Source organism: Ahaetulla prasina, chromosome 6, assembly GCF_028640845.1.
Source record: "Ahaetulla prasina isolate Xishuangbanna chromosome 6, ASM2864084v1, whole genome shotgun sequence".
Lineage (NCBI taxonomy): Eukaryota > Metazoa > Chordata > Lepidosauria > Squamata > Colubridae > Ahaetulla > Ahaetulla prasina.
The window spans coordinates 44,645,921-44,660,768 of NC_080544.1; the positions used below are offsets into that span (position 1 = coordinate 44,645,921).

General features: G+C 37.3%; 1 protein-coding gene across 5 annotated transcripts in view; it reads right to left on the reverse strand.

The window, feature by feature from the left end:
- The window catches only part of LHPP (phospholysine phosphohistidine inorganic pyrophosphate phosphatase), a 162,070-nt gene that overhangs the window by 67,096 nt on the left and 80,126 nt on the right, over positions 1-14,848 (reverse strand). Inside the window, exon 7 of one of the 5 annotated variants that reach the window (XM_058188594.1) lies at positions 14,264-14,390. The exons of 2 other annotated variants lie outside the window; for them this stretch is intronic. In XM_058188594.1, the coding sequence (XP_058044577.1) occupies positions 14,264-14,390 (127 nt within the window). Of the gene's footprint in view, positions 1-6,842; positions 6,912-14,263; positions 14,391-14,848 lie in introns of those variants that run through there. 2 more of the 5 variants (XM_058188596.1, XM_058188598.1) reach the window with 2 other exon arrangements.

Below are 14,848 nucleotides of genomic sequence, written 5' to 3' on the forward strand. Positions count from 1 at the left end.
TAGAACAGATGGAGGATAGAACATATGAGCCACAAGTCGGCTATCACACAGTTCTATCTTCAAAGAAACTTTGGAAAAAGAAAGGTAATAAGACAGAAAACAGACATCCTGAAACAGTTGTGATGAGCATAGATATTTGGAAACCAAGCACTGCGTATTTCACAAGAGACTGATTGATATGCTCTGAAAGAACATCTGTGTAAATAATTTTGTTTGGGTTTGTAAGATAAAAACATGGAAGGTACAGGTCTCAATGAAAGTTGCAGGTATTCAAACTGTGCTCACCTTTTCTGGTCTCACTTCTATGGTTGTAACTAATGGAAGAGAAACATAAACATTTTAAATGGATAGGTTTCAACTTTCTGTAGCTGTTCTGATGAGAATAAAAAAATAACTTAAGAATGGGGATTTTGCCATTTTCTTTTTTGGACAAAACTCTATTTTATTGAGCAGACTCTTTGGGCTTATTTATGTATTCTGCTGTGAAAAAAAGGGAACACTTCTCAAAAGTTTTCAGGGCATCTTTCCTAGTTGGAGGGTTTGTTTTTTTTAATCCTGAAAAGAGGATTAAATATTTATAAATACATACATAACTGTTGTGTATACATTCCATAAACAACTTTAAATACTAAAACACAGTTTTACCTGCGTTTTCCTTTCTCAAAATCTTATTTTGTTTTACTTTTCTTTTTTTTGAAACACAATTGGAAAATTATGGGAAAGTGTACATTTCAGCAAGCATTTACAATTCATTTATCATTTTGTTCAATAAATGTATATGAATTCCCATACATCTCTAGATGAACACTTAGTCAAAGTCTGTCAAGTTTAAGTACTGAGCTATTTTCAACAAAGTTGTTCAAGATAGCACTTCAGAATATTATGAGAGATAAAAAGAATTCTATTAACTTCCTGAAATGCCATTCTGAGAAGGAAATATTTTGTACTTGTGAACTCTAGAAATTCCTACAAGAACACAACATTTCTAAAACAGCCCAGTTCCTTCCACAGTTAGAATTACAAATAATTGTGATTTTTCCCAAAAATTTGCTTTAAAGTTATTTAAAGAGAACAATGTTGCTAAATCTTAAATGGAAATATTCTCATATGAAAATGTTACAGGAATATTACCTGGAATGAATGAGTATGCCTGTTTTATTTGCTCAGTGTTGAACATTATATGTCTATAGTTTGTAGGTGCTTCTGACACAAATAAAGAAAACCTGGAATGAACAATGGATGCTACTGTAGCTAATTAATGACAAACATACATATTCCTTTCCACAATTTATTTAATTATATGTTCATTTAAATCAATTTATGGGGCTGCCCAACTGATTCAAGCAGCAGGCTTGCAAAAAACTGAATAAATATAGATTATTGAAGTAATATTAAAAACAGTAAAAGAGACTCCATGCTAGGAAAAGATAAAAACTTAAATTTAAAATACCATATTACTTTTAGAAACCATCTTGCTTGACTCCTGCTAACGGAGCAAGATTTTTAAGGCCTTCAAAAAGGATTCAGGATTGGGACAAGATGGATCTCAAGGGAAATACTCTTCCAGAGGGCAAGTATGGCAATAGGATTTTAATTTTTCTAAAAAAGAAAAAGAGGTGCAGTTTTCTGCCTAAGTATAGCTGCCTTTTCTACACATAACAAGCGCTAAGAGGGCATTCATTTCATGGAGCCCTGGTGGCGCAGTAGTTGGAATGCAGTATTGCAGGCTAATACTGCCCACAGCCAGGAATTCAATCCTGACCTACTCAAGGTTGACTCTACCTTCCATTCTTCTCAGACTGGTAAATGAAAACCTAGGTTGTTGGGGATAATATGCTGACATTGTAAACCATCCAGAGAGTGCTGTAATTGCTATTACTATTTTTGAAGAAAGAAAAGAATTAGTTTTGTAGTTAATGAAACATAAATTGGAGAAGTCAAATTCCCATATAATAACTCAAAATACAAATAACAGAAGTAATTTTGTTTAAAGAAGGATAATTTTGAGACTCTCAGAATGATAATTTCAAGATATAATAGCAACTGCTTTTATAGACCAGGTCAATTACTACTTATAATAAAAACTTCGTCCTTTTTTCATAACACCATTATACAGAAGAAAAACTAAAACCCCATTTCAAAACAAATTAAAGTTAGTTATGTCATAAAATCAAAATTACAAATTCAGAATAGAAGGATCAAACAACATATAATAGCATGTAATTATTATTTAATAATAATGCTATCATCTAAGTGGAAAGCTTCTAATGATAAGAATTAAAAAATACACAGTGAAGTCGAACATACATTTCAATACTCATTTATAGCCTCATTACCTTCATCCTGCAGCATTCTCCATAATGCCTCTTAACATTTATGGAAACTACTATATTTGCTAAATCTTTCCACCATGTACTGCTCTTGGCTATAGTCTGAAGGTAGTCAAGGGAAACACATAAAAAAACAACAGGAACAGGCTATGCATCCCTTCCTCTAATTATTTCACCTTTACACATCTGCTTAACTCCACCTGGTAAGACAAGGGATTTCAAAACTGCTTGACCATCGTTTTATGTCAAATGGATATGATTTGCAATCATAAGACAGGCATTCCTCCATTTTTGCACTTTTCCTAATTTTTGCAATTCAGTTCCAAGGATGTAAGAGGCACAACTTTAAAAAGCATACATTAGCGATATTTTAGGGGAAATGCATGTATCTGCATTTTATGCTAACATATGTTCAGAAAAATAAGAGTAGATTTAGGATGCAGGACTATAATAGATGTGACTGAAGTATTCATCTCTAAATACATTCCACCAAAGTAACTCCATGGATATGTAAGGCAAGATGTGCCAAACACCAGTTTTCTTAACTAAAATCTTTAAGAAAATTAGTGCAATGGACTATTGGACTGAATGGTACTCTGTGTGGGGAGAGAGAGAGTTCCCTTCTTACAAAGGCAAGGCATGAATATTTAACATGTAGCCAATTTAGTCTGATAGCTTTGTTTGGAAGCCCTTGAGCTATATTTGCATTGAAAGCACATGATGTGGAACACATGTTTAGTAAAAAGGATAAAACACCTGAATTAGAAAGTGAATTGCCTCTTTACATTTTGCTGCCTAGAAACTGTTTGGTTGAAGCTTATTACCGCCAGAGTTATAACCGGATAAAACAGATGGGACTGGCACATTAGCATGTTCATATCAGCCATCTGCTTTGTAAAGTCACAAGTGAAATGTTAGTGACACAGACAACCTTCCCCTTTAACATTCTGAGGTTCAGCAAGATTCCTTGGCCTGATTCAAGATCTATGAAATGCAGTTATCAACATTTTATCACATTGTTCTTTGTTCCCATAAAAAAATATTCGTATGAACTATGTATGGGCAGCGGTTAAGATGCTGGGCTTGACAGCTGGAAAGCCAGCAGTCCAGGTTTGAGACCCGCGCGCTACACAATGGGGTGAGCTCCTGTCATCACCCTAGCTCCTGCCAACCTAGCACTTTGAAGGCATGCAAATACTAGTAGATAAACAGGTACCATTTCAGTGGGAAGGTAACAGTGTTTTGTGATGTGATGCTGGCCTCATGACCATGGAAATGTCTTTGGATAGCACTGGCTCAATGGCCTTGAAACACAGATGAGCACCATGCCCTATAATCAGCAACAACTAGCAGAGTAGAATTCCCAAGGACTCCTATGGAGTATACAGCTCTACATGATCCAGAATACATATATAATGACAATACCTACATAGTAATTTGATATTGCTCAAATTACTATGTATTTGCTGTCTCTGCCATGTAAACTACAAATTGCCTGTAGAGATTCTCAGTCATCCAGGTCATGATTGTTCCAAAGATGCTTTTTCAGGAGGCAACTGAACTGAAGGAAAAAAACGGGGGGGAAAGCATAAGAAAGTCCTCCTTAAAAAGCACCTTTGGGACAACCATGACCTGGATGACTGAGAATCTCTACAGACTTTTAGCTATATAATTTGGGATGAACACCCTATGAATGGTATGGGAGAAGAATGGATTTCCAGAAGAAAAAATTGCAGACTACAGGAACTACAAGCACTACTCAGGTGACCATGAAGACATAGATAAACCTCCAAGTGCTTCAATGACCCTCTAAAAGGATGCAAATTACCAGTAGTCTGCAAGGAATACAAATCCTTCCATTCTCCACTATCCCGTCAGAGCTGAAGAAGCCTCTTGGATGAGAAGCGAAACGTCTTCAAAAGAAAAAAATCCCAAGAAAGTCCAGTTGCCTCCTGAAAAAAGCACCTTTGGGATAAACTGCAAATTCTTCTTCTAAAAATGTATTCCATCCAGAATATTATATCTATTGGTCAGCAGCAATAAAGAAGTTGCAATCTATTGTCAGCATCTCACACTATCAGCATTTGAATGCAGAAACTAGATGAATGGAATTCATTCCAGTGGGATGAACCCTTTAACCCAATCATATTTTTCTTTTTGATTCACTGAATCTTAATCTTTCAAAATCATGGTCCTCTTGCAGGACCACATTTTAGACTGGATTATAATAACAAAGATATCTGATAGTTATAGCTGCTTTGGGACTGAAATATAATAAGCTTCTCAATATTTTTATCTTCAAAACACCTGGGCTTATTCCAATGGGAGACTAGTACCACAACTGTTGCACAAATATGTTATATAATATGATTTCATTGAGGGCCACATCAGGTTTCTATTTTACCTCAGTGGGCGTGGCCAGGGTGGACGTGGCCAGCTCGACGTCACTTGTGTTAGGGGTGCCTGTGGTGGTCTGAGCGCTCTGCCAGAGAAAACGGGCTCCCGAGTTCCATTTTTGCTGGCAGAGGCACCATTTTTTCTGGCGGGCCTGTCTTCGCTGTTTCCAGGTTGGCCCATTGGCCAGATCTAAGCACCCCACAGGCCAATCTGGCCCGCAGGCCTTGCATTTAACCTAAAGGATTATCAACAACAAAAGACAAAAAAAGTGAGACAGAGTAATAAAAACTGACATAAGGCTGGATAATGTAAATAGGTAAGTAACATGCCATTGTGAATCTTCAAGACACACAACTTCCATTTTATTGCAATCATATAGTGTCAGCCTTCCAGATAGGAAAAAGGACTAAATGAACAAATTCTACTTTACCGTAAGGCTACGTTCAGAGAATCTTACAAGTTTTAAGTTACAAGTCTCTACCCATCACCTCTAACTGCTTGATCCATTGGAGTTGGGTCTTTCCTAAGTTTGTTTCTCTAACTATTAAGTCACTCGGGGCTTCTCCTGTCTCTTTTTATTGATTGCAGCAACTAGGCAATAATTCTTTCAAGGCCATTCACACATTCTGTTACATATATAGTCATTCTACATGCTTTAATAATTTCAGACTTTGTACCAATAAATAGAATAGAACAGCACGTTTGCCTACTCATACACAAATCAGCACTTTACCAAACATTTCCCAGTAATGTGTCATATAAATCTCTGTGAAAAAGTGGTAAACATGTGAATGTAGGTAAAATAGAGGTATTACCTGTTAGAAGTTTATAAATATACAAAGAAATCTATATATGTTTTAAATAAATAAATAAGTTAGACACTTTTACCTTCTTATATTTGATAGTAAAACCCTATATGAATAGAGTTCTTTTTTATATGGTACTAGAACTAGCCTGGAAAAATCTGGATTACCACTGGATGGTAATTAAAAAGTCCCAAATTACTCTCAAGACTTGGCTAATATGTAATGATTGTCTTGACTTCTCCAGCCCATATATAGTATGCCTAAAATAGTGCAGTTTATAACACTAGGCACATTTTTAAGTATTTTACAGGTATGTTTTCCTCAGGAGGAAACAATTTTTTAACTTTTTTTGGGGGGGGTATCAATTAAACTAAAGACAGTCTTGAGGCATTGTCCTGTATAATGATTAAAAACAAATCCTTCGACACAAGGCAGTGGTGGGTTGCCCCCGGTTTGGACTAGTTCTTGCGAACAGATAGTAAAACCGGGGGCAGGCTCCACCCACCCACCCACATGTCATCATAGATGATCTGCACATGCGCAGAAGCGTGATCCCATTGCGAACCGGTAATAAAGGTAAGTAAAATCCACCCCTGACACAAGGGCAATTAAAGCAAAAAATATTTTGACATGAATGAATATTGGTATAATACAATTCTCTGTGCTACGAACAGGTCTGTAAAAGCCATCTGCCCTTAAGGGGAATAACAATACTTGCTATGCATATCTCTTATGCATGTCAACTGTTTCAGATTTGATCAGTCGGTGGTAAGTACTGCCAACTCCATGTTTATAAAATGTTATCATAATAAAAGAATAATTTTAATTTAAGAGCAATCTTTTTTTCAGAAAATAAATGGCTTAGACTTTTAAAAAAACTGGTCCATCATAACTCTGAAATTGTATTTCATGTCTGTAATCCTCAATAAATTTGTCTAATCCCTTTTTTAAATTATATAAACTAGTAGCTATCATCGTTGCCAAGGAATGCAATAAGAAATTCTTTCAGCTTATAGTGTACTCAAAATTCTTTCGGTGTATGTACTCTATGACATGTTGTTTCCTTTTATTTATCCTAGAGCCACTGTCAATCAATTTAATGGAGAAAAAGTGTTTCCTTATAAAAGTGAAAAGATGTACTTTCCTCATAATATAAATAATAGCATTTGTACCTATTATATTCCTCCTATGCAGCTTTTTTTCCATTTTAAAATGCTGAATGCTTTTTATAAATATTGTACTTTAACATCTTAATTAGTTTGCTGCCAATTCCTGAATATTTCCCATTTGTACAACAAAAGTAAGATACCTTTCAGGAGAGGTGGGTATCTATGAAGTATGAGCATTCATATCATTGCTCTGGTCAGTCACAGGATACCTATTTATCAGAAAACAAATAGATAAGATTGTTCTCGGCTATCTGATCCCTTATCCTTATGGACTCTCCCTACAATCTTAACTTTTCTTTGTCATACCATTTCTTTTTTCTAAGAAGGTCTATGGAACTGATCACATGTTAACAAGCACTCTTGTAGAAAATAATGCAAGTGATGCTGAACGTGACATGTCGGCTTTCCATTTAATTCTGTTTAATTAGTTTTAATAAACAATTGCACTTAAATAAATTTAAATGGATTATATGCAGTTATAAAGGGTAAATAGATTTTTTAACAAGATAGCAATAGAAGAAAAAAATAATTGCAGCTCAGGATTGAATTATGGAGACCTTGAGGCTCTCTGAGCTTGGTTGTTTTCTTGAAGATGTTTCATTACCCAACCATCTGTGCACTGATGATGTTACCCAGTTGGATAATGAAACATCTGCAAGAAAACAACCCAGCTCAGAGAGCACAAAGTATAAAATAAGTTAGACATAGGGCAAAGCCGCTAACAATCTACCTCTGAGAACATGATTATGAAAACAGTACAGCAGAGAGCCCAATTTTGGCAACTTTAAGACTTCTGGACTTCAACTCCCAGAATTCCTTAGCCAGCATAAATTCTGTGAGTTAAAAGTTCACAAGTCTTAAAGTTGCCAAGGTTGGATAGTCCTGCTGTACATAGTATCCTACATGCAGAACAATAGATTTCTATTGTTCTATTCTAACAATTCCCAATAATATTAGCCCTACACATTAGCCCTAATATTAAACTTTCTACTTATGTGATCAATGAAACAAATACAAACCCATCTACTCTGTTACTGTGTGCACATAAATCCCAAAAATAGATTCCATTGTTTGGAATGATCTTAGTATGCTATCACTGTCCTAAAGCCTGGTAACTATTAATCCATTATAGACTTCTCCAAAATAATTCATATATGGTGATGTAGCATATGTATTCAAAGAAAGGCTTTCGTTGAATAACTTTCGACACTTTATGTTGTTTTCTTAGTGATATTTCAACCCATAATCACGTATGTTGGTAATACTATGTATTCTTATAAATGACTTAGTCTAGATTGTTGCTGTCACATTTCTGTTCAATATATAGACTTCTGAGTTATGATTTAATGAAGACTTTGGGAAGTGATGCACAAGGAACTATTACGTTAAAAGAAAAACTTTAAAATATGGTTCTAGTCAAAGTATGTATTTGAATAATTTATCCAGTTTATGAAAATGGAGCCAATGTTCTTTTATATTTATAACATTTCCTTCCTGAAGGAAGAAGTGAACAAAAGACAGATCACAATTTGACATCTCTTTCAGGTTTCTTCTGGAATCACATTTGGCAGACAACCCCAAGTCTCCTGCGAATGCCTAAGAAAATACTTTGCAAAAATATTTTCAGGTTTAACTTATTTTTGCTTTCACAAGACACCAGGTCTTAATTCTCCAGGGCCAACCTCTGCAAATTCCAAATCAAAGGCCAACCTCAGAAAGACAAATTCAATTTTGAATTAATGACCAAAAATGGGTTAGTGCATGTATTTCTAGAGAAAAATATTAAAATTTATTTATTTAAAGAAATAGTTTAAAACTAGCTTTGGAATATAGTTAACAGTAACAGTAAAAACACCTTTGTGGTGAAACATTAGTCTCAGCACAGTGTGCACGTACGCACACACGCACACACGCGCACATGTGTGTGTGTGTGTGTGTGTGTGTGTGTGTGTGTTTTTAGAGAGAGAGATCTATATAAATCTATATGGGGGGACGCGGTGGCTCAGAGGGACGCGGTGGCTCAGGAGCTAGGACGTTGAGCTTGTCGATCGAACGGTCGGCAGCTCAGCGGTTCGAATCCCTAGTACTGCTGTGTAACGGGGTGAGCTCCCATTACTTCTCCTAGCTTCTGCCAACCTAGCAGTTTCGAAAGCACGTAAAAATGCAAGTAGAAAAAATAGGGACACCTTGGTGGGAAGGTAACAGCGTTCCGTGCACCTTTGTCATTGAGTCATGTCGGCCACATGACCACAGAGACGTCTTTGGACAGCGCTGGCTCTTCGCCTTTGAAACGGAGAAGAGCACCGCCCCCTAGAGTCAGGAAAGACTAGCATGTATGTGCGAGGGGAACCTTTACCTACCTTTACCTTAGATATAGATATCTTATGCTGAACTTTGAAATGTATTTATTTATTTATTTATTTATTAGATTTATATACCGCCCTTCTCCCGAAGGACTCAGGGCGGTTTACAGCCAAAATAAAACACAGTTACAAAAATTAAAACACTTTTAAAAATCTGATTCAATTAAAGGCCGAAACAAAACTTTAAAACTATAATAAAACCATAATAACCCCTAATTAAAATTACTTTAAGCCAGCCCTGCGTGGGAAAACAAGAAAGTCTTCAGCTCGTGACAGAAGGTCCAGAGGTCAGGGAGTTGTCGTATCCCTGGAGGCAGCTCATTCCAGAGGGCAGGTGCCCCCAAAGAGAAGGCCCTCCCCCTGGGGGCACCCTGAGGAGATCCTCCCTATGGGAGCGCACAGGTCGATGGGAGGCTATTGGTGGCAGCAGATGGTCCCGTAAATAACCCGGTCCTATGCCATGGAGTGCTTTAAAGCTGGTAACCAACACCTTGAATTGCACCCGAAAGACCACCGGAAGCCAGTGCAGCCTGCGCAGGAGAGGTGTTATATGGGAGCCTCGAGTTGCTCCCTCTATTACCCGCGCAGCCGCATTCTGGACCAGCTGGAGCCTCCGGGTGCTCTTCAAGGGGAGCCCCATATAAAGAGCGTTACAGTAGTCCAGACGGGAAGTGACGAGGGCGTGACTGACCGTGCATAGGAATCCCGGTCTAGGAAGGGATGCAACTGGCGTATCAGGCGAACCTGATAAAAAGCTCCCCTGGCGACGGTCGTCATATGCTCTTCTAAGGACAACCGCACATCTAGGAGGACGCCTAAGTTGCGGACCCTCTCCATGGGGGCCAGTGGCTCGCCCCCAACAGTCAGCGATGGGATCAGCTGGCTGTACCGGGATGCCGGTATCCACTGCCACTCGGTCTTGGAAGGGTTGAGTCGAAGCCTGTTCTTCCCCATCCAGATCCACACAGCCTCCAGACACCGGGACATCACTTCGACGGCTTCATTGGGGTTGTTAGGGGTGGAGATGTACAGCTGAGTGTCATCAGCATATAAATATACTATGTGTTACTACCAGGAAAACCTGAATTAAAGTCCAGCCTCATCCATGGAAACTAATAGGATGACTTTGGAGTTACTACTTTATCTCACCTCAACCTCACAGGGTTGCTGCTGCAGGGGAAAAAAATACAGGAAGGAGTACTATGTATATTGTTTTGTGTTCCTTGAGGGAAATGGGAAAGCCTGGGTCTGAGTGAAGGTCCAGTTACACAGATTTATTGCTTAAAAGCTATGCATAGGAATCTTTTCAACTAACATCAGCTTCTTGAAGCTCGGTAAGTGTCAATGGTTAAGGGTCGTGTGTGTGTGTGTGTGTGTGTGTGTGTGTGTGTGTGTGTGTGTGTTGGACTTACTCTACTTGTGACTACGAAGGATTCTAGTTCTCTCTTTCAATTCTGCCCCCAGGTTCCACCAGTCTCTTCAACTGTGCATGTAGTAATCTTGTGGCCGTTACCATGTACAAGAACAATCATCCATGAATCTTTTCTAACCCTTTGTCCATTAGTCCCAGTAAGAAAAGTTCTAGTTTTACAAGAGATACTTCTCTTTGCAAGTAGGGCTGGCAAGTAGGAAATTAGAGACAGAAATAGTAGAATAGCCAGGGGTGAGGAAGAAAAAAAAGGGATTGTTCTAGAACAGTGGGGATTCGTGCTCTTTTCCAGGGGCTAATTATGAAGCCATAAATCGAGCTTCTTAACCTAGAGTGGATCTGTATACCAGAAATTCATATACTTGTTGTTTTGCATCAGCTCCTCCTTACTTGCTGCATCCTACCTTCGTACCACTCCCCTGCTATAAGCTCCTTTGGCAATGGAGAGATATAGAAAATACTACTTGCTGCCATCTAGTGGTCAACTAGTTTTGTACAGACTTGGGGTATGCTCTACCCTATGTATCAAGTTTACTGAAACTGTTGAACAAGGAGTGGACCATATGGGAGAACTAGATGGATCTTTGTGCTCGTGAGCCCTAAGGCACTTGCCTCACCTGTTTTCTCTATATTTATACCACTGTGAAAACATATAAAAAGATGATTAATCTGCAAAGAGATTAGTAGAGATATCCTAATAGAACTGATGGACTTCTCTAGGCTGCAATCGAGAAATTCTTGGCAGTTTACAAGTTACCCTTCAAATAATTAAAATATACAAAGTATACAAATAAAAATAAATGCAATGTAATAAAGTGTCCATGATAATAAATAATATGAAAGAAAATGGAATTAATTCTCACCAACCATTAACAACAGAAAAGCTCAGTATCTTAACTGCTGAGGAATTTACAAGGAAATTGCAAGTTTCCACGACTGTTTTCAAGTGCATTTTTTCATTTTTAAGTCTAAACCTCAACAAATTGTGGTTAGTATTAATTATGAGTTATAATGGGTGAAACTGTGGTCTCTTCATGACCTGTGAATTTCAACTCCCAGAATTCCTGAGCCAGCCAACCCCTGAGTTAGACCATCCTTTCCCGATCACATCCCTTTCCAAAAGCGTTGGGCAATGGAAATTTACACAAGATATTATCTAAATTTCCCAATCTCTCCACCATTCTGAAATTCATCTTCATTATGTTCACTCCAAAATGAAGTGACTTCAAAACTTTTAAAAATAGTTTAGATTTCAAAACTCTTTTAAAAAAGCCAGGGAATACCATGAGCCAACCAGAAATTTCTTTCAATCAACCCAAAAGAGAGAGTAAAAATCAACATCCGTCATTGGCAACCTCCTGAAATACAGTAACTCCTGAAATAACAACCCCTTCAGCCACATTGAATAAGGAAAAAGAAAATTGCTAGTACCCACCCACCCCCGTGTTTTCAGTACACCATCAAAATCTCATTCCTTCTGAATAAAATTTCCATTTAAAAAACACCGAAATAATGGCATGGAACTGCATGTTGTAGATTGCAATAAAGTTTGCATGTCTTTGTGTGTACATGTATGTGGACAGAAAATAATGGATGGTTTGAATTAAAGAAAATGGGAGGTGGACAAAACAAGAGTTCAGAGCAGGCCACTTGTACATGCTAGGACAATCAAGTCTGGTGTTTTTGTTTTTAAAAAGGGATTGTGAAACCAAATAGACACTGACTAGTAGGATTACGATCAGGTTCCTGTTATCATTGTTTGTGAAATCTACTACACCAATGTTTCTCAATCCAGGAAACTAAAATATGTGAACTTCAACTTCCAAAATTCCCCAGTCAATCCACACATCTTAAAGTTGCCAAGGTTGGCAAACACCACACTAGTTCTCTAGGAGTTCAGAATGCAAGAAGAGTGATAAGGCTAGTATTCCAATGAATGGGGAAATAGCCCATTCCAAAGCTTTATTCGGGCCCAATACTACAGACAGCAAAACTGGAGAGATAAGATAGTATGGTCTATGTGGATCAGCTACAAAGCTCCACTCAGAACTATCCATCAGACTGGGGAAAGTTGATTTAAGAAAATAAGTCAATCTTAAATTCAAGCTTGTTTTCCTAAGGTAGAGTTTATATGAAAGTGTGTGCAGGGTACAAGCATGAAATTTTAAATACATTTAAATGCTACATATGACTCAGATAGTTGACTTAAATACGATGTAATATTTTTATTAATTCATTATCATTTTCTTTTTGAAGCCAGTACAATAGTTAAACAAAGTAACTGCACTCATAAACTGAGTATTAGAGTGTCTGTCACAAAATCTGTATTTGAATATGTTTGATTCAGCTGATCCAAATGTGAAACCATGATTCAGAAACTGGTTTATCTAGTTATAAATCAAAGCAAATAAATAGCATAACTTCACTTCTTTTTGTCAACCTCTATGGGGCCCAGATGAAAGAACATGGAGGCAATTAAAATGTTGTTTTAATGTTAATTGGGACTGACTTAATTAACTAATGCTGGGTGATCTTTGGATTGCATTTGATTCATATGTATAATTATATTAATTGAAGTATGGATTATAATAATTGCCTCATTAACCTCCTGCCGACCATGTTGTTAATATTTGCAACCCAAGCTCACTAAACTGTTTTAACATGATGGTAAGGTCTTCTATGATCAGGTTTTCCAAAGTATTTATACAATATCTAGGGTAGGGATTGTGGACTAGAATTTTTCCCACTTTAACTAAATACTGACTTAGTTGTCATGCCCATTAAAGAATGGGAAGTAGAATTTTTGCATTCAAAAAAGTTACTGAAAGATATGCAAAAGGAGATAAACCATCCATTCCCAGCTATAACCACAAATACTACTCATGCTTTGGTAGCAGTTGGAAAGGAATTATGTATTTTATTGTTAAATATATTCTAAACACAAAAATCCTGATCAGAAGAAGAATGCTCCAATCCTAGGAATCAAGCATGGAATGTCTAGGTGGTTTTGGGCCAATCACTCTCTCTCTCGATCTCACAAGACCTCACAAGATTGTTATGGTGGGGAAAAAAAGGAAGCAAGAACATTATGTATGTTGCATTGAGTTGTAGAAAATAATTAGAGGAAGAAGAGGAAAATAAAGAGAAGACAGGATTAACAAGCGTTAACCAAGCAGCAAGAAGAGTGAATGGGTATGTCTTTATATAGTTCACACTTTTAGGCAAGCTAATTCTCTTTACTCTACATTCAGAAGAAAGAACCTGATTTCTCCTAACATTATGGAAGGCAAGGGAAATGACTGGATCATTTGTACAGCAGCAAAGCATTTACAGATTTCAAGACAACTGTGGGGTGGTGGTGGGAGAGAGGCTGCTTCACAAATACAAACAGATGACAGAGAAAACCAATGACCTACAATTCAGCATATTCTATAGGCTGTGCTCTTTAATTTTGTTCTGCAGATGATTTTGCTCTTGTTTTCTTCATTTGCTATATCATTGCACTAGGTCATGGCAATAGGTTAAAAAAATATGAAGAGGGTAGTAATGAAATGGTTAATTACATGATTTTCCAAGATTAATGACATGTCACATTAACATTGAAGTCATCCCCAACACAAGCTTTCTATTATCTCAATTTTAAGCTGTAGCATGGGGGCGGAGAGATAGAATATTTGGGATATGGAAACAATAGCCCATTCAACTAATTGTACCTCAAGGCAGCTACCTATAACCAGAGACAAAAAATAATAACCAAATTCACACGTACCCATTGCTCATGCAAGTAAAGCTGCGTGCACGCTCGCCCGCCACTTCCGTGGCCCAGTTCCGACTGGGTCGCAGCCGATAGTGGACTGCAGCCCTGGGGTTGAAGACCCCCGATAGACCCCATTTCTCTATTTAAAGAAAAAATTACTCTTGAGACCTGATGTTTGATAATTGCTTTGGAGTTTGAGGTTGAAGGACTATAACTGAGAATTTACATAGAACATTGTAAGTCGGTTGTCTGAGACATGAAATGCCATACATAGAATTACAATGGCTATATGAACACATAAATGGCTTAACTGCATTTATTAAAATGAGGGTAATTCCACAATAACATTAATATAATTCTTCTACTATTTTTAGATGAATGTGATCTATGATCCAATAAAGGAACTGGTCAAATATTAAAACTTATTTCATTTCTGAACTTCCCTGTAACCAAAGCTTTTTAAGGCAAGCTGTATTACAGACCAAACCAATCAAAAGAATAATAAATGGATAAACTAACTAAATGAAGATACAACATTTATGACATTCTAAAAGCAGAACATAACCAACAAAACAATCCGGAATTATTCTACTTTAA